Source organism: Hyperolius riggenbachi, chromosome 1 (genome assembly GCF_040937935.1).
Source record: "Hyperolius riggenbachi isolate aHypRig1 chromosome 1, aHypRig1.pri, whole genome shotgun sequence".
NCBI lineage: Eukaryota > Metazoa > Chordata > Amphibia > Anura > Hyperoliidae > Hyperolius > Hyperolius riggenbachi.
In genome coordinates, this window is record NC_090646.1 from 135,423,383 (window position 1) to 135,446,393 (window position 23,011).

Genomic DNA, 23,011 nt, shown 5'->3' on the forward strand with positions numbered 1-23,011 from the left:
TTATTAGGTTCAGGGGGCAATTTCTTTTTCACACAGGGCCATGTAGGTTTTGAGTTTTTTTTCTCACTAAATAATAAAAACCATCATTTAAAACTGCATTTTGTGTTCAATTATGTTATCTTTAACTAATGGTTAACGGTTTTTGATGAGCAGAAACATTTAAGTGTAACAAACATGCAAAAGAATAAGAAATCAGGAAGGGGGCAAATAGTTTTTCACACTACTGTAGATGCAGATTTCTATATATAAATGGTAATTAGATTAAGTCTTAGACTTTAATGTAATACTCCTGAGTCACAGTCATGGGGCAGCACAGTGATGTTGTGGATAGCACAGCACTGTTGCTTTGCAGCCTTGGACAACATGGAGTTTGTATGTTTTCTGTTCAAGGAGCTTGTATGTTCTCCTCTGGGCACTCCAGTTTCCTCACACATCCCAAAAACATACATACCGTATAAGTAAATTTGTTTCCCCTCCAAATTGGCCCTAGACTATGAAGAACAAATGACTATAATGGGAATTAGAGTGTGAGCCCCTCAGAGGAACAGTTAATGTCAAGTCTATGTACTGTGTAAAGTTCTGCGTAAGATTTCAGAGCTATAGATATATCAAATATCTAGCGTATACTTAAAGTTAACTCTTCTGTCTTTAAGTTAAGGAGAGATCTGTAACGTTAACTCTTCAATCCTTAAAATAACTCCAGAATTCTAAAGTTAAAGACAGGCTGTTAATTAACTGCATGTGAAAATAACTGCAGAGGAGGTAACTTAAGGAATGAAGAGATAAGATAACTCTCTCACTGTGAAAACGTACCTCTACATCTTAATAAGGCAAGAGCGATGTGTGGAGGTAAGTTTTCTCCTGCCTTATTATCTCCAGCATGATCTTAGTGAATTGAGGCCATTGTTGTTAAAGGAAGACTTAAGGTGCGTACACACGCACTACTACAGAGAACGACGGGTCCGTCAGACCCTCCCGCTGGGCGGTCGTTCTCCTGACGGTAGTGTGTGTGTACAGTCTATCTGCAGACTGATAAGGCTGTTTCAGATCGTTCAGAAACAGCCTCATCAGTCTGCAGACAGACTGTACACACACACTACTGTCGGGAGAACGACCGCCCAGCGGGAGGGTCTGACGGACCCGTCGTTCTCTGTAGTAGTGCGTGTGTACGCACCTTTAAAGAGGAACTTCAGCCTAAACAAACACACTGTCACAAAGTTTCATTAGTTATGTTAATTATAATAGATAATATAATCTGTTACCCACCCTGTTTTAAAAGAACTGGCAAATCTTTTTGGTTGAAAGGAGGTGACAGGGAGCATGAGACACAGTTCCAACTGTCCTGTGTCCTGATCACCCCTCCCAGCTGTGCGCTGGCTAGGCAACAAGCTAAGAACAGTAGAATATCAACAACATCAGAAATCCCATCATGCTTTGCACAGCATCAGGGGAAAAATGTCTGGGCAGATTTCTTTGATGGGGCGGAGCTTTGCTTCTGTGCAGCTAAAATGGAGGCTTGGGTAAGAAAAACAAAGTTCTGATGCTGTGAAACTGTGTTCAAGAAACACCAAGCCTTTTCAGTGCTGCTGAGTACATTTTTGGTCTGGAGGTTCACTTTAATGCAACACAATAGTAAAAAAATTTTCAAATGTTTTGCTGCCGTCAAATTCAAAATAAGCAGCCATTTTTCATAAGATACGGTAATATTTCTTAATTTTAAGTAATTTTATGTTTATATTTCTACACTAGGTTCCTCATCAGTAGCATGGGAACAAGGGCATTTTCCCATGATAGCATCTTTATACCAGATGGACAAGCCGAAGAGGAGCAGGAAGCACAGACTTCGTCACAGGACTGTGTTGTCGGGAAAGTGAAATCTCTCCAGGTAAGGCAGAGTCACGTGAAGAAACATTAAATGTTTTTCAATACACAGTACCACAGAAACTTACAGCACTTTACCAGAGCTTTGTGTAGTGAGGAACCTGATAGCCCTCACCTGAAAGGAAGTGCAGTATTGTCATTTCCCAACAAGACGTACATGCAGGTCATCCTTCCAGGATGTGGCAGAAATGAAGGCCGTAATGCATGACTTGGTCATAGTATGTCCAAAGAAAAATAAGATAGCTTGAGGCCGGCTTCACACTATAGATTGACGGCAGCGGTACGGTGCGGCCAAAAACAGGCGTTCAGAGATTACCACGTTAGTACACAGTAATCCCTGTCTGGCATCAGTCCAACATGAAGCAAAGCTCACTTCCTGTTGGGCAATCGATGATGTGCGCGGAAGCCTATTGTTAAAACATGTTTCTGCGCATGCGTAACGTTAAAAACTGCAGAGGGTTTTTTAAATGCATGCACATTACATAGACATACATGACTTCCGGGCTGCCACAGGTCGCTGCAGGAGCTGCACGGTAACGTAGTCACATAGTTATTTTGGTTGAAAAAGACATACGTCCATCGAGTTCAACCAGAGAACAAGTACAACACCAACCTGCTCCCTCACATATCCCTGTTGATCCAGAGGAAGGCGAAAAAACCCTTACAAGGCATGGTCCAATTAGCCCCAAAAGGGAAAAAAATCCCTTCCCGCCTCCAGATGGAAATCAGATAAAATCCCTGGATCAACATAATTAGGCATTACCTAGTAATTGTAGCCATGGATGTCTTTCAACGCAAGAAAAGCATCTAAGCCCCCTTCAAATGCAGGTATAGAGTTTGCCATAACGACTTCCTGTGGCAATGCATTCCACATCTTAATCACTCTTCCTGTAAAGAACCCTTTCCTAAATAAATGGCTAAAACGTTTTTTCCTCCATGCGCAGATCATGTCCTCTAGTCCTTTGAGAAGGCCTAGGGACAAAAAGCTCATCCGCCAAGCTATTATATTGCCCTCTGATGTATTTATACATGTTAATTAGATCCCCCTCTAAGGCATCTTTTCTCTAGACTAAATAAACCCAGTTTATCTAACCTTTCTTGGTAAGTGAGACCTTCCATCCCACGTATCAATTTTGTTGCTCGTCTCTGCACCTGCTCTAAAACTGCAATATATTTCCTGTAATGTGGTGCCCAGAACTGAATTCCATGTTCCAGATGTGGCCTTACTAGAGAGTTAAACAGGGGCAATATTATGCTAGCATCTCGAGTTTTTATTTCCCTTTTAATGCATCCCAAAATTTTGTTAGCTTTAGCTGCAGCGGCTTGGCATTGAGTACGATTATTTAACTTGTTGTCGATGAGTACTCCTAAGTCCTTCTCCAAGTTTGATGTCCCCAACTGTATCCCATTTATTTTGTATGGTGCTAGAACATTGGTACGACCAAAATGCATGACTTTACATTTTTCAACATTGAATTTCATCTGCCATGTATGTGCCCATATAGCCATCCTATCCAGATCCTGTTGCAATAAGACACTATCTTCCTGAGAGTTGATGATTCTGCACAATTTTGTATCATCTGCAAAAATAGCAACATTGCTCACTACTGCATCTACTAGGTCATTAATAAATAAATTGAAGAGCACTGGACCCAGTACAGACCCCTGTGGGACCCCACTGCTAACAGTCACCCATTTTGAGTATGGTCCATTGACCACTACTCTTTGTTTTCTGTCCATTAGCCAGTTCCCTATCCATGCACACAGACTCTTGCCCAGGTATGCGTTCGCATTAGATATGGAACTCCTGGTGCAGCATAGCGCACTGCGGGTAGTATGAACTACCCCATAGACTTTCATTGCCCAGGGGCGTGGTGCGGTAAATTTACCGCACCGCCCCAGTGTGAAAGGACCCTGACACTGTTGTTTGTTCAGAAGACATTTCATCGCTCCTACAGAGTGAAGCCTCGTACACATGTACGAGGCATGACGCCCAATAGCGGCAGCCAATTCCTCAAATGACTTTGCAAGGCTAAGGCTGTACAGACGGTCAGCAGCATTTTCTTGGAATACGCATTCACATGTGTTTTACAAAAAAAATCCTGCTGACCGTCTGTACAACCTTGGCCCTGCTCTGGTCCCCATAGCCATGCATAGCAGGGCTAGAGGGATTTAGATACGTACTCACACCAAATGCTGGTGTCCATCACGGAGAGGGATGCCAGCACAAGTGGAAACAGGCCCCAATCCAGTGTCGCAATGCTCAACGAAGTGGGCGGAGTGATAAGGGGAGCAATGGGCTCACATCCGGATGCTAGATTCCTGACAGAGGCTTCTAATGTGTACATGAGGCTGAAAACTGATGCAGAAATTAAAAGAAAATTACATCATGATAACCAAATGAAATCCAACACTTTATAGTGCAAAATAAATAATGAAACAATATAAAATCACAGACCTGTAACCATAACTCAACTAAAAAAGCTTATAAATGATGTATGTATATGTAGTGTGTACTGAATCCAACCACTGTCCCCACTGAGAGGAGAAATAAAACAAGACCGCCCAACTATCCATATGAGGCCAAGCTCCAAAAGGTCCATTAATATAAGCAGCATATTAATAATAATTCCATAAGTGATTTGATTGCTTATGGCAAATATCCAGCAAACTACAGTTCAGCAGTTACCAGTACTACAGCATGCTGTAATGATCCTAATATTTGCCAGCCAGTGTGGGCTGATAAAATCCCTGGTGCTGGGACAGTACTGAATGTACAGCAAAATGTATATAGAGATCCACGCAACGTCCTAAACGTATTATAATCAGACTAGGCATTAAGCCCGCCCGTTTAAAATGGGCGATATCGGCGATCCCCCCTCACCACCACCTTGCCCAGCATGCAAGCCGCGCTTCCCCCCCCCCCCCCTCCTGCGCATGGCCGTGCTCCTCCTGCACCCATCCTCCTCTCCAATGTCTGCCCGTGTGCCACACATGCGCAGTAGCGCAAACACATGGACACAGGGACAGGAGAGGATGCAGGGACACAGGGCTTTTATTATAAAGTATGACCAGCATCCTTCAAACAATCAGTCAAATATAAGACAAATATAATCCAAAGCCACTACAATATATCCAATAAATATTTGATAATACATTTTTCTGTCACGCTTATGTTCTCTTTTTTGCGTAAAACTGCCCCATTATAAATTTGATGTTGATATAAATGTTCAAATACATTTCACATCTCTTATATTAAAAAAATAAAATAAAAATGTTTAAACTTTTCAACAGAAATAATTGATAATTCAGACCAAATGTGGAATCTTCACACTCAATAATAGTGTGCACCACCAGGCAAACAGAGGCTTATTGTTGAGTATGAAGATTCCACACATGGGAAGAATTATCAATCATTTATTGGCTGTATTGTACTGTATATGCTGGATTATAGTACTGTATGGAGTAACACTCTTATAAGCTTCAGTCCTGCCTGAAAGTTCTCTGGTATGGTGCTGCAGCCTCTCATACATCCTGATAAGAATGGCTCCTGTGTTACAGCTGTAGCCCCCCCCCCCACTCCACCACTACCACCAAACAGCTGCTGTACGCAGTGTGCTCTGCTTCCCCATACTAACTATTAAATCACAGAGAACATAGGTGTCCTGGTTAGTTGCATGTAAATTCAGCGCAGGGCAGTAACAAGGTTGTATGAGTGGAGGTTAAGAGTTGCTTGATTTAGTGCCTGATTTTGGTCTTTTGGATTATGTCCACCTTCCAGCTAGAACTGCTTCCCAGAGCAGGTGACAGACGACCAAGATTGTTTTGGAAAGTATAGACCCATTCACACATGTCCATCTCCACCATGCCCAGGTTTGTGTGCTCCATTTCAGCAACGCACAAACCCAACCTGCACAACTTTTTCTGTCAGTGTATGCATTGCCATAGAATTGCACAGTAAATCACTGTGGTGCCCCTTCTTGCAGGTGGTGCCTGAGGTGAATATGGCCTCAATTCATAAAAGGCTTTGCGGTAAAAAAAATCTGGGAGGGAAAATACCGCATTCGGTATTTTAGACCTTTGTGTGCTAATTCATAAAGATTTTCACAGCTGCCTTTGAAGTTCGGTAAATTACCGCAGCCCATTGAGCGGTACAGCAGAAGTGTGGCGTTATCTCTCTTTTGTTACAAGCTGTAATTATGGTTCCCTGCACAGACTCCCAGAGACTTCGGCTCCCTGCACAGATTCACAGAGACTTTGGCTCCCTACACAGACTCACAGATACTTTGGCTCCCTACACAGACTCACAGATACTTTGGCTCCCTACACAGACTCACAGAGACTTTGGCTCCCTGCACAGCCTTACAGAGACTTTGGCGCCCTGCACAGACTCTCAGAGACTTCAGTTCCCTGCCCAGACTCACAGAGACTTTGGCTCCCTGCACAGCCTTACAGAGACTTTGACGCCCTGCACAGACTCTCAGAGACTTCAGTTCCCTGCACAGACTCTCAGAGACTTCAGTTCCCTGCACAGACTCAGAGACTTCAGTTCCCTGCACAGACTCACAGAGACTTTGGTTCCCTGCACAGACTCATAATGACTTTGGTTCCCTGCACAGACTCACAGAGACTTCATTCCCTGCAAAGACTCACAGAGACTTCGGCTCCCTGCACAGCCTTACAGAGACTTAGGTTCCCTGCACAGACTCACAGAGACTTCTGCTCCCTGCACAGACTCTCAGAGACTTAGGCTCCCTGCACAGTCTCACAGAGACTTCGGTTCCCTGCACAGACTCACAGAGACTTGTGCTCCCTGCACAGCCTTACAGAGACTTCGGCTCCTTGCACAGACTCACAGAGACTTCAGCTCTCTGCACCGACTCACAGAGACTTCGGCTCTCTGCACAGCCTTATACAGAAACTTTGCATTGTTAAGACCTCACCAGAGGTGTCGGTGTCTGACTTACCGCTTGTTGAAGGCTTTATGAATTGGCATTTGCTGACAATTTACTGACATGTATTGGAGGCAATTACAGCCAAGTCGGTAATTTACCTCACTGCTCGGTAATTTCAGTTTTTCATGCGGTAACAGCCTTTATGAATTGACACATTGCTAAGTGCTCGGGAAAGTCTGCTGTTTTCAGCATTACCGCATGCAGTAATGCTTTATGAATTGAGGCCTATAACTATAAAAAAAACTGCCTTGTGTCCAAAGCCAGGTGTGTGGGAGTGTACTTGGGGTGGAATGGGAAGTCCTAAAAAGCTGAAAAAACAGAAACAAAGAATTGATATAAAATACATCCTAAAGTCCCTTCCTGGTACACATGCTGCATAAAGTCACCAGTCAGCACAACACAAAGAATGGAAAAACCTCTCTCTCATCCAGGGCCCATCCCTGAGGTCCTGTGCAGTGCATAAAAAAGTAAGTAAGCTGAAATGTGGGTTTTAGTTAAAGGACCTCTGCTGTGAAAATCTTAAAATTTTATATTCATGTAAACATATACAAATAAGAAGTACATTTCTTCCAGAGTAAAATGAGCCATAAAATAATTTTCTCCTATGTTGCTGTCACTTACAGTAAGTAGTAGAAATCTGACATTATCGACAGATTTTGGACTAGACCATCTTCTTATGGGGGGTTCTCATGGTTTTCTTTATTTTTAAAAGCATTTAGTGAATGGCAGTTGCTCTGTCCAACTTTCAAAAAAGTGTGGAGCTAGAAGTTAGGCTGGCCAGCATCTTTGTATAAATCTTTTTCAGGGAATGTCTTTATAAAGAATAAAGGCCAAGCTGAGAATCCCCATGAAGAGATGGACTAACCCAAAACCTGTCAGTTCTGTCAGATTTCTACTACCTATTGCATTTTTTTTTTTTTTTTTACAAAAGTGGAATTTTCCATTAACCTGTTCATCACATTAACCACTTCATGCCACAGGCAGTGTTACCCTAATCGCCAAGACCAATTTTCACCTTTCAGCCCTGTTCCTATTCATTCAGGAATAACTTTATCATGACTTATTGTGGGTGATTTTTTTTTTTTAAATATCTTTATTGTCTATGCATTTTAAAGGGAAAAACGAGGACGAAAAACACTATTTATCCATTTTCATCCAATATAGTTTTAAAATTCACATTTTTTTGCCTATTTGTCCTGGTTATCACAACATTTAAATGATGTCCCTGGTACAATGTATGGAGACAATATTTTATGTGTCAATAACTCCTGATTACTGTGACATGCAGCCTTTACTCATGGTAGCCAGTGATTATGTATGTTATCATCATCTGATCAGTTTACATTGATTACCTCAGCTCTTAATAGGAATAATCCACTAACAAAAAAAGGGTATGGTGAAAAGTTTATGGCCGACATGATGAATAGAAAGGCTGTGTTTGCTGGACACTGTTGTGAGCATTAGTTTTATTTAGCATCCTTCTCAAGCAAATTACTACAGTGAGAGCTGACCTGTTTAGGGATGGCCCTGATTAGGAGAACTCTTATGGCCCATACTCACTGGCTACTTTTGTTGCCTGTCGCTAGCACACGGGAGCGTGTGCGCGACAGTTCGGCGACAGCTCGTCGCCAGGTCCCTCTGCATACACACGCGGAACAGGGATTACTGAAGCGACGGAAGCTGTCGCCGACGTTCCTCCCCCCCGCCGGAAGCGCCGTGAGTTCTCTATTGATTGCTGTCGCTAGTCCGCATACACACGCGGACTAGCGACAGTTGCGGCGGCAACTGTCGCCATGCGATTGACCACGCCAATCGCCTGGCGACAGCAGCGATGAGCGACGGTTTGGGGTGCGCGCCTCATACTCACGGGCGACCTATCGCCACAACACGCGCGTGCCACGTGATTGCGGCGACAATTGTAGCCCGTGAGTATGGGCTAATAGAGAAGCATGTGATCAGTTTGATCAGCTGATAGATTTGTAAGGTCCTGATTTGCAGTGATGACTTTCTGGTTTAACACATGATCAGGACCAGCAAATCAGAACCTTACAGATCTATCAGCTGATCACACTGATCACATGCTTCTCCATGAGTTCTCCTAAGCAGGGCCATCCCTAGTCCTGTTCAGTCTTTACATAAAATACCTAATGTTTATTTCAGCAACAACTGGGGAAAAACATTCGGTTTGGGCAGCCGCCACCAACTAGTATTGCTGGTAAGAGGATGAGTTCGGGAGCCGCCATCGAGGAAATGGAAACAACCCAGCACAGCCCTGTGGAGGTGTCGGCAGAACGGGATTCCAGCCTTATAAACGATGGCAATAGGGTAAGACGGAAATACATGTATTAGGTGCTGTGGTGACATTGTCACAAATCAAGTGACATGCTTGTAGAAAGTGAGAAGATAATCGAAAGACAGCTGAGACTGTAAGAATGATGCTGGGAATGTACAGTATGATGCAACTTCCGTTCTGACCATTGAAAATCGGGTGATTATTACTTCCAACCTGTCCTATCTGTTTCTGATCACTAAAGAGTTCGATTTTCCAAAATTATCGTCAAAAAATCAATCCCTTTATTGATCAGAAGTTTGGACATGTACACATGATACAACGTCCTGTCAGTTTATCCGTCGATCAGATGCACTGTGTGTTCCCAGCATGAGATTTGACATGCATAAGTGATGAGGTAATCTGTCAAGGAAAAGAAAACTGCTGAGGTTGACAAAGTCATAGAGTAAAGCCATACAGAGGGAGAAGGTAAAGCCAAACTAAACCGAACATTGAAGTTCTGTGTACAGTAGGTATTCTTCTTCTGTCGAGTCATATTTCTATCATATCAACATATTTATTTTTCTGTCCTTATTTCAACTATTTAAAAACAGAATAGGAGTGATTTACTAAAGCAGCTGTTCAATGATGAGCAATAAACTGAAACTGTGAGCTCTTTAAACTCCCAATTCTGCAGGGATGAAAAATTGAACTTCATGGCACAATGGGCTGTCTGAAATGAACACAAGCTTTATCCTTTAACCTCCCAAGTGTTAAGGACGAGCCTGACTTGTCCTAATAAAAATAGCTGGAATTGTTAAGGATGAGCCAGGCTCATCCAGTAACTGCTATTACTCACCTGCTGCGTTGCTGGCATGTGGGATTCCTCACTGGCACCTTGTGGCTTCCCTGTGAGCATATTCCGGTCTTCTTCACGGCGATCTCTGGCGGCAAAATCTCCTCTTTTCCTCCTTTTGTCGCTTACTGTCCCTCTGGTGTCAGGCGCACACAGAGGCAGAATGGGGAGCACATCAGGCAGAAAATGCAATTTTTTGTATTAGATCCAATACAAACATCTGTATTGGATCCTATCTAAAAAATTCTACGTGTAAAAAATAAATAAAAAATTATTGGCAGCATTACTGTCCATAGCAGCAAATAATAAAGTAGAATTTTTTTTTTAAAATAAAAAAAGAAGGTACTTTTTTTATATTGTTCGCATGTTTGCGGAGAGCTTGCAAGTCTGCAACTTGAAAGCGGTCCGCAAAAATGCTTACAATATACAGAACCAGTCAAAAAAATTGTACCGCTTTTGGTACAAAAATTGCAGGGAAATTAAACAGCAGAGAGGTTAATAAACTAGCCAAATAACTATCACTGAGGACCATCATAGTTTGTCCCTTTCATCTTATTATAACTCTAAAAATGGATGTATAGCCTTTTTTGTGACACAACTCAAATTCAGTACAAAGTCAGTAAGGTGGCTCTATTGCTCAGCACAGTATACAGTAAGGTCCATAAATACTTGGACAGAGAAAACTTTTTTCCTAATTTTGGTTCTGTACATTACCACATTGAATTGTAAATGGAACAACACAGATGAGGTTGAAGTGCAGACTTTCTGCTGTAATTCAGTGGGGTGAACAAAATGATTGCATAAAAATGTGAGGCAACTAAAGCATTTTTTAACACAATCCCTTCATTTCAGGGGTTTCAAAGTAAATTAAATAACTGGAAAAAGTTCATTTCTAACACTTAGTTGAAAACCCTTTGCTGGCAATGACAGCCTGAAGTCTTGAACTCATGGACATCCCCAGATGCTGCATTTCCTCCTTCTTAATGCTCTGCCAGGCCTTTACTGCAGCAGCTTTCAGGTGCTGTAAGTTTGTGGGCCTTTCTGTCTGAAGTTTAGTCTTCAACAAATGAATTTCATGTGAAATTGGGTTAAGATCGGGTGACTGGCCTGACCATTCAAGAATTTTCCACTTCTTTGCTTTAATAAACTCCTGGGTTGGTTTGGTTGTATGTTTTAGGGTTTTGTCCATCTGTATCATGAACTGTTGCCAAATCAATTTGACTGCATTTAGCTGGAATTGAGCAGACAGTATGTCTGTGAACACTGCAGAATTAATTTGACTGCTTCTGTCCTGTGTCACATCATCAATAAACACTAGTGTCCCAGTGCCATTGGCAGCCATGCACTCCCAAGCAATCATACTCCTTCCACCAAGTCTTACAGATGATGTGGTATTCTTTGGATAATAAGTTGTTCCACGCCATCTCTATACTATTTTTCTTGCCATCATTCTGGTAGAGGTTGATCTTCATTTTATCTGTCCAAAGAACGTTTTTTTTTCTGGAACTGTGCTAGCTTTTTTAGATGTACTTTACCAAAGTCTATTCTAATCTTTCTATACTTGAGGCTTATGAGTTGCTTGCATCTTGCAGTGTACTCTCAGTATTTACATTCATGCAGTCTTCTGTTTATGGTAGACATGGATATTGATATGTCTACCCCCTGGAGAGTGTTGTTCACTTGGTTGGCTGTTGTGAAGAGGATTCTCTTCACCATTGGAATTGACTCTGCAATAATCTACCAGTGTTGTCTTCCGTGGATGTACAGGTCTTTTTGCGTTGCTGAGTTCACCAGTGCTTGCTTTCATTCTTAGGATGGACCAAACTGTAGCTTTTGCCACTTGTAATATTGTAGCATTTTTTCCGATGGGTTTTATCTTTTTTTTAAGCTAAAGGATGGCTCTTTTCACCTGCATGGAGAGCTCCTTTGACTGCATGTCCTTTGTCTGTTCACTGCAAAATCTTCCACATGCATCACACTTCAAATCAACTTCAGGCCTTTTATCTGCTTAATTGATAATTATATAATGACAAACTTGCCCACACCTGCCCATGAAATAGCATTTGGGTCAATTGTCCAATTCATTTTGAGCCCCTGAAATGAAGGGGTTGTGTTAAAAATGTTTTACCTTTTGCCTCACATTTTTATGCAATTGTTTTGTTCACCCCATTGAATTAATGATGAAAGTCTTCAACTGCATCAGAGTTCTTTTATTTAAAATTAATTGTGGTAATGTACAGAACCAAAATTAGAAAAAAAAAGTTGTCTCTCTCCAAATATAACTGTACATCATTAGTACTTGTGTACCTACATAATCCCCAGGATATTAATGATATCTGTGTCTTTTCATAGACAATGAAATCACCGAGTTCGCAGAGCCCGCGGTATGTCCCAGAACCGGAACACAAACCAGAGGAAAAGGTAAAAACCATTCCTGGTCTGCCCAGAATGTAAATGCTTTGCAGTTATGTTACCTTGTCTCAAAGTGCAATAAAGTGGCAGTATCCCAAATAGAGACATTATGGTTCTGATGATACCTTTAACCACTTGACGACCAGGGGATTTTCCCCTTATCTGTGCTGCGTGGGCTCTTCAGCCCACAGCACAGATCGGGTTTCAGCCAGGGCGATCAGACTTTCCCCCTTTGTTCCCCACTAGGGGGATGTCCTGCTGGGGGGGGTCTGATCGCCGCCTGCTGTTTGAGTTTTGTGGGGGAGGCTCCTCAAAGCCCCCCTCCGCAGCGCTATTCTGCCCTCTCCGCCCTTCCCTCCCTCCCCTCCTTGCTGTGGGCGGCACAGGACAGCGATCCATCCTGCACCGCCTCTAATAGGCTTTAGCTTATCAGATGCCGGCGATCCCCGGCCACTCAGAGGCCTGGGATCACCGATCTCCTTCACGCCGCTGCCGTATTGATGTAAACAGCGGGGATTTCTTCCCCGCGTGTTTACAATTAGCCTGCGAGCCGCGATCGGAGGCTCGCAGGCTGTTCACGGAGACACCCTTCGTAAACTGACATGGAACGGCCGCTGGAACGAGCAGCCGTTTCCATGGAAACACCACTTTGACCTGCCGACGCCTATCGGCGTTAGGCGGGCGTTAAGTGGTTAAAGCTAATGGGATCTTTTGAAAAAAAAAAGAAACCAGATACTTAACTTATAAAAAAGGGAAGGCTCTGGGTCCTATAGCGCCTTCCCTTTCCTCTCCTGGTGCTCTTGCAGCTCCTCTGTTTAAATCCCCCACCGTGGAGGATTTGGGAGCCGAGTCCTCCGTAGACAGTCGGCTACATACTGCACAAGCGCGAGCGTGCGAGAGAGAGCGCTCACGCGTGCGGAGTGGCCCGTCTTGGAGAGCACTCGGGCTCACAAAGACTCCGGTGGCGAAGACAGCAGCATTTGACCAAATTGGTTGAATGCTGCTACGGGGGAACTGGCGCTACAACGGGGACCGGAAGATGAGAGAGAAGGCTCTATAGGACCCAGAGCCTACTCTCTCCTTAGGTAAGTATCTGCCTTTTTTTGTCTTTTAGAAGTTTTTATCTGCATAAGTTTGTCATTTTTACCAAATGGATTGGTCGACTCTCACACTAGGAACCTCTATCCAGTAACATTAATTGCTAGTGATAATTGTTAGCGATAGTTTAACACATGCAAATATACAACTGATTAAAAAAAAAAGTTTTGCATGAGAAATACCTTTCCCAGTCAGATGACAAAAAAAAAGGATTAACAATTACCGGTAATAATTTTAAATATGCTACTTGAGGGCAGATGAGGCGCTATACTTTTCATCGGCTTCGCCTAGGTCAGGGCTGTTTAACTCCAGTCCAGGGCTATATCCATGCCAGTGTTTAGAATGGACTGAGAAATGGAGAAATGTGTTCTACCTGATGAACCACATCTTTCCTGATTCAGTCCCATCAATTCTCTGATGGAACTGAATCTCTTTCAAGTGGATTAGTTCCTTATGACTGGCATACAGCTGATGTTTTCCCCTTATTGAAAGAGGGGAAAAAAATCAGAGCTAGGAAACTAGTGACCTGTAAGCTTAAAAACAATTGTGTGTAAATTGTTTGAAGGTATCTTATCTGATTGCAGTAGGACCAGAGGCCTTTTTCCCCATTTTTTTCAGTTCCTGATCACTGTGATTGGCTCACAGTGATCAGGAGGTCAGGAGCCAATGAAGACGGCTCCTGACTGAGGTATGGAACTCATCTGTCTTTAAACAGCTGAGTTATGTGCCGGCGGGGACATGCTATTTTTTAACTGTGCAGTTTAATCACAGCCTGTATACCCCATCCCCAGCAAACCATGTGAATTGCCCCATCTAGTTGTATATATAGCTAGTTGATCACAATTGATCCTCTCCCGCACCACACAAAAACCGCCTGTGCAAACTCGCATTTCTTGGTGGGACTCCCAAATGGACCAATAATAGGGGAAACTGGTTTAACTGCTAGGAAGGTTAGAGCTGTGTGAGGAAAGTCATACAAACACAAGACAATCATACAAATGCTGCATGCTGTTAGCCATTGACCAGACCACCAGATGCAGAGCTGAGTTTTTGAAATACCTATATGTACAGCTGGCATGTCCCTTTGAATCCACTATTCACTCTATTCTCTGAAAAGTGTAAAGAGAGCTGTAAAACACCTTCAGCAATTGAATGCATTATTGTTGGCAATCTGCAAGTATTGAGCTCTAACTCCTAATTAGAGTCATTTCTTTAATTACGGTAGTCATTTATGATTTATAGAGGTTCTGGAGGTGAAGTTTGTTATTGCGCACATGTCTGCATGTCTTTAAACCGTTGACCACATACAGAACCTGCTTAAAATATCTTTAATTAAGAGGATGAGTTGGCAACCCTACCTAATAACACAAAAGTCAAGAACTAAGCAATGACAGTGCAATAACCTAGAGATGCAATATATTGTACTTGGCTGTGTTAAATAACAGCTCATTTCATAAACCCGCACAACTTCCTCCTCTGGCACAGTGAGAACAGTTTCAGTTTCTTCTTCAAGGACCATCATCTTTGTCTGTTGTACCTGCTGGACATTGTGAATAGCAGTGACATGCTGGAAGGCCTGTCTGTTCGGGACACAGGAAACAGACTAGGCAATATGCAATTCACTTTTTCTCCTGAGTTTTCTCCTAGGTGATATTTTCACACGTTGTCATGAAATACCTTTTAAACCAGAGTTCCCCAACCCAGTCCTCAAGGCCCACCAACAGTACACGTTTTGCAGAAAGCCACAAACATGCAAGGGTGAGGTCATAAGTGTCTCAGCAGAGCTGATTAACTACCTCTCTGGATTTCCACAAAACATGCACTGTTGGTGGGCCTTGAGGACAGGGTTGGGGAACACTGTAAAACACCAGCAAGCAAGAAAATACTCAACATAATTTTGATAATACTTTTTCACCAACTTTTAGGTATTTTTTAATTGTAAAATGCTTAGAAGTTATTTTAAAGGGAATATAAAAATGATCTCCTAGGAGAAAACGTGAATTAGTTAATTGCATATAGGCCATTAGATTTATATTTTATTGATGAAACGCATGCTGTCCATCCCAATCTAATCACATATCAGTGCATTAATTCATTTTTGTATGGACAAGGGCTTTCTAATTGCAGTAACCTACTGCCACTCTGCGCTTAGATATATAGATAAATAATAAAGAAATAAAAAGCAAACCTAAACATGATTAAATCACCACACTACTGTTAAACAATATACACTGATCCGTAAGATCACAACGGCTACTTAAAGCCAACTTTCTCCCTTCACATTGCAATGCAGTCCGGGTGCTATGGGAGCACAGATGCGAATGCTTCCCTATCCTCCTAACATACAAATATAAGTTCCACAATGAACTCCAGCTGCGCTGTGATCAAAGGACGGGCATCTTCCCCTTTACATATATTTCAAGGTTGATCAGCGCTGCAAATCAAATAGTCACTTCTCCAGCACCAATTCCAAAGCGACTGAACAAATATGTTGGACCACAAACTACAATGGTCATCTGCGCATGTGGGGCACTCACAGGCTCCCCTCACCCAACCGATCCCCTTCTCCTCTGCTGCAGCCACCAATTATCAGCAGTGCCCCTTTAAGTATCAAGTTGTTTGCCTCGAAAGAGATGAAAAACCTCTAATCGCGCAATATGTTTAAAACCAGCTAAAATGTATTCAAATATTACACTCGCATGTCCAGAGCATTTAGAAGTGCATAGAGTTTGCCTGCGGGCGCACCCCCACATGGTCTACCGGGCTGACCGCTAATGTAATTGGGCTCCCAGCTGGCGTCCCTCCATCTGCCTCTCTCGCTTCTGCCTGCGGTGTGAACACGCCGTCTGCTGCTCCGCCCTATTGATTTTGTCATCAACACATGACTCATTTGGGGCACGGAGCAGCAGCAGCAGTTACTATAATACCCTCTGCCAAAGCATAATTGGCCAGGGGTTTTGTCTATGTCTCCTGCCTTTCTTTCTGCATTAATTCAGATTTTGTATGGACAAGGGCCTTACTAAATTATGCTTTACCAGCTCTTCCCTCATCAAGAAGGGTCATCCAGATGACAGTAGTATGAAAATCTGTTCCTGTTTTTTTTAATGGGTTTTTAAAACAAGGGTATTTCTTTCCAGGCATAGTTGTTTCAAATGTCTCAGCAGCCCCGGGGCATGATCCAGTAAATCAGCAAAAGTCAAAAGAGGATTGATTCCTCTGACCATGTCATGCCATCTGACAGTATTATTTAAAATAGAAAAAAAAAACCTTTAAACTTTTGCTATACAGCACAGAATTTGCTAACGCTTAACTTATTCTGTATTTTTTTTCCTGATGTGCAGGTCACTCCGGTGAAAACGTCTCGGCCAAAACGGCCATCTGGCACCATTGAGACTATAAACCTGGATGCCGTCCCCCAGTCTGTCACTCGTCTAGATAACAGCGCTGCTAAACATAAACTTTCCGTCAAGCCAAAAAACCAGAGAGTGTCAAAGAAACACAGAGGAATGTCTCAGGTGAAATACTTGAGTTTGGTAAATGTTCTGTCTATTTCAGTTGGTCAGTTCAGTTTCAGATTATTCTACATAATTACTGGTAGGTCTTTAATAAAGATAAAGTTATTTTTGTTTTGTATAGAGTGGGTGAAGATTAGAAACTCTATCAGGCATTGGTATTTGTGATTAAATCACATTAAGTAATCATTCCTCTTAACTGCTCTTCCATGCACATCACATTTGTAGAAGCATCTTACTACAGGTCATTTGATTGGAGGGAAGGGACGCGGGCGGGGACCGGCGCCATGGAGGAGGCGGGGGAGCGGCGAGAGTGACACATCAAGAGGTAAACAGCCGGCTGCGTCATGCTGTGTGTCGCTAGCTCGGCGTGTGATTTATGGGGGGCAAGCAGAGCGCAGGGGGGCCTGTGGGGGGAGCTGTATAGCAACAGTGGCTGGGCAGGATATGCAGACCCAGCTTCTGTGTGCTAATAGTGTTCTTAGAACCAACCTTGGGTTCTCTTTAACTGTAAGTTTTTAGGATGTGGGAGGAAACTGGAGTTGGTGGGAGAAGTGCTGAATTTATGCAGCACCTAGATTGATTTGATTTGTAAATTAAGAACCCACTCATTTGGCTTTTGCAGCTTGATGGAGTCTAGTCCTGGAGCCAGTCAGAGAAGAGAGGGTGGTTTCTCTGGCCACCACACCCATTAGCGGCTGTTACACCTGTGCTATGAGAGCACATGTGCGGTTATAATCGGGTAACTGCACGGCAGCAGGAACTCACATGTTTTCCAGGGCTGAAGCAGAACAGGGCTCTTTGGAAATTTTTCTAATGGGAGTTGCCATGCTATACTTCAGAAGACAATGTTTTTGGTGATGTATTTGCTTTAGTCTGAAATGGACTAAAGTGAGGTAATCAGATGCTCAGCCATGCTACTTTTTATTTTGTTTGCCATATGTTTTGTTTGGCAAATTTTCAATGAATTTACAGTCAGAAGTCTAAATGTAATATATTAACAGAATGTCTGCTATTACAGTTAGTTTGTATTGTACTTATTGCCACTTTTAATTTATCCGCAGGACTTCGATACCATAGAAGACAATGAAAATGAATCCACTTCGAATATGCAGAAAAACAAAGCCATGTACCACTCAATGGACATCTCTTCCTACGATACATATACACCTGATCATTTTCAACGAAACATTTCAGATCATTTTCGATCTTTGGTTTCGGAAGGCGACAACAAACTCAAGAAAAATCTAGAAGGAAAATACCAAGACCACAGCAATCTCAAACAAGCAGAAGAAGACACTAAACGCCCAGATGAAGAGAAAAAATCAGAAGCAGATAAACGCAAAGAAGAAGAAGATAAAAAGAGACAGGAGATAATTAGAAACATAGAGTTGGAAAGGCTCAAGCAAAAACTAAAAGAAGAGAAAGAAAATGAATTGAAGGAACAGCGACGGCGTGAGGAGGAAAGAAAACAGAGAGCTGAACAAATACTGAAAGAGTTAGAGGAGTATAGAAGACAAGAGGAGCAGAAGCAGCATGAGCAGGAAGAGAAAAAAACACTTCAACTAGCAGAAGAACAAAAGAAACGTGAGCTGGAAATACAGAGAGCACTTCAGGTAGCAGAAGAGATGAGAAAACAGGAAATGGAGCGGCAGAGATCTCTTCAGTTAGCGGAAGAACAGAAAAAGCGTGAAGTAGAGCAGAAAGCCATTCAAACAGCAGACGAGAAAAAGAAACCTGAAGTAGAGAAGCAGAAAGTCCCACAGACAGCAGAAGATCAGAATAAAACTGAACTGGGGAGACAGAGAGCTCCTCAAATTACTGAAGCAAGCAAATATGAGTTAGAGGAATGGGAAATGCTTAAGACAGCAGAAGAGATGAAAAATGAGGAGCTAGAGGAGCCAAAGGCCAAAGAACAGAAGTATGAAATGAAGCAGCAGAGATCCCCTAAGACAGTAGAGCAAAGAAAAAATGAGCAAGAATTAATAAGAACTAATAACATTTCAGAGGAACAGAAAAGGGAACAACTGGATTTGGGGAAATCTGATCAGCAGCAGACAAATGAATTGGAGAAATACAGAACAGAGGAGCGGGAAATTAGAGGACAGGAGGAAGCAAAATCATGTCAGTTTACTGAGGAGCAACAACTACAAACACCAGAAGGCCAAACTCAAATCAAAATAGGTGGAATCAAAAATGAATTGACATATGAAGAGCTAAATAAAACTGAACAAAAGGCATTACAAAAGAGTGGACAGCAAGCAGCAGGAGATATCAAGAGCCATGTCCTCCAAGAACATCATTTCCCTATAGATCAAGAAGCTGTGTCAGCTGAAATCGAGCTATGTCAAAATCAAACACCACAAGAGAAATTAAAAACAAATGAAGAACTAAGCCAAGAGCAACAAAAGGAAGCAGAATGTGAAAAGCAAGAAAGGATTAATGAAGAGCGAAGATGGGAGGAACTTGACAAAAGGCAAAAATCATACACATTTAAAGTTGGTGAGAAGCAAATAATATTTGAAAAAGTGAATTTATCTCCGGTTACTGTATCAAAAGATCCAGTAATATCCCCGGGTGCACAGGACCCAAAAGACAATAAAGTCAATAATAGTTCCCACAACCTTCCTTCCACTCAGTGCATACCCCACACGGCCATTCTGGTTACCGGAGCCCAGCTATGTGGCACAGCTGTAAACCCTGATGAGATTAAGGATACTGCTTGTAAGTCTTTACTGGGACTCACTGAAGAAAGGAAATTAGATATTGCTGAAGACAAAACAGAGAAAGAAAAGAAACAAATAAGCAGTAAAACAAAATACTCATCAGAAGCACTGGATAGTCAATCATTTCTAGCAGAATGGAATCACATCAGGTCAAAAATTTTAAACAAAACTGAAAATGTTATTGTCAATGAAAAGAACAAAAGTGGTTCTCTTACGCCCACTGAGGACTTACCGGCTACGGGGAAGAGTGAATCTCATAGCAGTTTACGGAAAACAATGTCAGCGAACGCTAAGTTTTCTATAACACCTGCATGGCAAAAATTTCCAGAGCCTGGAAAAACACCAGAAATTAATGTTGAGAGCTCCATGAAACCTTCAAGCAAGGAAAATATAGCAGTGTTACCTGACAAAACTCAGGGAAAGGCTGGAGACAGGGCATTAATTGTTCAGGAAATGGTGAGCAGAATTAAAAAGCAAGTTACTATTGATGGAAATGCTGAAGGCTGGATATTTTCTAAAGATCTTCCATCTTTTATTGTCCCTAACCCACCCCAATCTCCTCGGCGAGGGTTCTTAGAGACCCAGATGTCGCTCGAAACACAGCTTAGCAATGGCGCTCTAAAAGCAGATAAACTTTTGCAAGGAACAGAAGAGAAAATTCCTCCATTTGGAATCAAGTTGAGAAGGACAAATTACTCTTTAAGGTTTCATGCTGATACACAAAGTGAGCAAAAAAAGAAAAAACGGTATAGTGCAGGAGACAGCTTCGAAGGCATTCCTACTCCATTCATTTCAGCAGATGAAACGGAAAGTAGGACTATAGCTAAAAAAGAAGCTTCAGACTCTTCTGATAAGGTAAAGAAAGACAACACAACTAAAGTCTTACCAGATACCTCAAAAAGTGCATCAGATATTGTCCAAGGATCGGTTTCTCCTTTAGTCCCAAGCTCAAGTCCCCAAGTATCATCACCTAACAGAGATAGAGGAGTACCTAAATCTCCTGTAATACACAAACCATCTCTTGCTCCTAAGCCAGCCAGCCCAACTCCACCATCCTCCCCTCTTTCCCAGCTGAGCAAAACAAATTTGAATGACCTACATAGGCAATGGCTGGACAGAAGTGAAAAGGGCAAACAAACAGCAGGAGAGGTGAATGCTACACTATCTTCTCCTAGCCATGTGAAAGGTTTACAGCAGGATGTAAAAGAAAAACCAGATCTGTCATCTGTTTCTTGGAGAGAGAAGCCAGATAAATCTGTAAAAGGTAAGCCTTATGTACATCTTTTAGTTTGTATCTCAATTTATGTACCATTGTTTTATCTTTAACATATAACTTGCTGTAGAAGGCCCATCCTATACATATTTTATCATTTTGAATCCCAACAAACGGGTCACTGTGTAGCTCAAAAGTTGGGATGGTAAAAACAGCACAATGTTTTTTCACCATAGCTGTGAACATTGCTCACTTGGGGCTTGATTCACTAAGACAAATAGCATGCCTTATTTGAGTTAACACGCCTTATCAGGGATAACACGCCTTATTCGTGTTAATACGCCTTATCAGAGATAACACGCCTTATCAAAGTTAACACACCTTATCCGAGTAGCATAGAGAGCGCTATGAACCTGCAGGGGCTCAGGGCACGATGAGTGGAGCTCTTGTCATTGCCAATTAGCAGGAATAAGTTCGTAATGCTCGCTATGCTACTCTGATAAGACATGTTAAATCTGATAAGGTGTGTTATCTCGGATAAGGTGTATTATCTCTGATAAGGGCCTCAGTTTACTAAGCGTATCTCTTGTCTTATAATGTTTCTATAGTTATCACCATGGTGATGAGGCATGTAGTATTTAGAAAACATTTTACCTCAGGCAAACCTAAAGTTTACTCTTCTGTCTATAAGTTAACTCTTCAATCCTTAAAATAACTCCAGAATTCTAACAGGCTGTTAATTAACTGCGTGTGAAAATAACTACAGAGGAGGTAACTTAAAGTGGACCAAAACCAAACTTTTTTTAATTCAAAATATTTAGTTGCACCACTCTGACACATAGAAAGATAAATAAACACTCCTTCAAGCCTATGAGCATTTCAGTGCATTCTTTTCACCCTTCTCTTCTCATAACTGGGGTTATACAGGTGGCAGCCATTAGCAATTCCTCCTTTGCCGGACACCACCTACTCCAACAGTTTTCCGGATTCTGTCCCGGCAATATGAAAGGAAGGGAGAGGTTCCTCCAATAAATGTAAAATATTTTATATTTGTCATCATGCAGCTGAAAAAGGCTGCTATTTATTATTATAATTTAGAAAATAGATTTTAGTTCTGAAACTTGTATTTTTAATTTGGGTCCAGTTTAAGGAATGAAGAGATAAGATAACTCTCTCACTGTGTGGTGGAAAGTTTTCTCTTGCCTCATTATCTCCAGCATGATCTTAGTGAATTGAGGCCAAGGTGTGTTAACTAGAATAAAGCATGCTATTTGTCGTGAATCAAGCTAGGTCAGTAGATAGTATACTCTTGTTATGGTTGTAAAGAACTTCCTAGGGAACAGTTTAATAGTAAGTTTTGTAACTGACCCCAATAAAGATATACAGTATTCTTTCCAGCTTGTTTAGATCTCCCTTGCTGCCCTGAAATCTTTTTTGTCTCTATATTGAATTGCTAATTTGTACACTTCCTCAGTTCCCTGTAACTCTGCTACACTGTGTTCTCATGGAGTGAAACTTTGTTAGGTCTTTGGCTTCTGCTTTGTCAGTTATCAATGTGATAGATAGACAGATAGATAGATCTGTTCATACTCCAGGGATATCCAGGAGTTGAATGTTACAAAGTTTCAAAGTGTAATTCAATTTTCCTTAAAAATTATTTCCCTTTACTTTATTTATGCCATGATTCTCTCTCCTTGGCCCCTAGTCAATTAATTTTTCTTCCCGTGTTTACTCCTAGAAAATACAATGTAATCTTACCTACAATGTAATTTTTCAACATTTAAAGCCAATAGGTACTAGTTTAAAAATAAAAAAGTCAGATACTCACCTAAGGAGAGGGAAGGCTCGGTCCTAATGAGCCTTCCCTCTCCTCTCCCGGTGCCCTCGGTGCTGCGCTAGCTCTCCCGTACGCGTCCGCCGCCGCAGGGACTTCGGAGGTCTTCGGGAGCACTCGGGCTTCCGAAGACAGGCCGCTCCATACTACGCACGCGCGATTGCGTCATAGAGGACGCTCGCGCATGCGTACTATGGAGCGTCCCCGTCCTTGGGAGCCCGATTGCTCCCGAAGGCTTCCGAAACCTTCCTTCGG

General features: G+C 42.1%; 2 protein-coding genes across 8 annotated transcripts in view; one reads left to right on the forward strand and one right to left on the reverse strand.

Moving 5' to 3' along the window:
- Positions 1-23,011, forward strand: part of CRACD (capping protein inhibiting regulator of actin dynamics) — a 219,971-nt gene that overhangs the window by 178,385 nt on the left and 18,575 nt on the right. For all 7 annotated transcript variants that reach the window (XM_068278594.1, XM_068278592.1, XM_068278590.1 and 4 more), the window contains 5 exons: positions 1,750-1,885; positions 8,997-9,161; positions 12,314-12,382; positions 16,813-16,986; positions 18,048-20,973. In XM_068278594.1, the coding sequence (XP_068134695.1) occupies positions 1,766-1,885; positions 8,997-9,161; positions 12,314-12,382; positions 16,813-16,986; positions 18,048-20,973 (3,454 nt within the window). In that variant the 5' untranslated portion in view covers positions 1,750-1,765. The remainder of the gene's footprint in view (positions 1-1,749; positions 1,886-8,996; positions 9,162-12,313; positions 12,383-16,812; positions 16,987-18,047; positions 20,974-23,011) is intronic.
- The window catches only part of AASDH (aminoadipate-semialdehyde dehydrogenase), a 161,200-nt gene that overhangs the window by 51,394 nt on the left and 86,795 nt on the right, over positions 1-23,011 (reverse strand). The window lies entirely within an intron of this gene.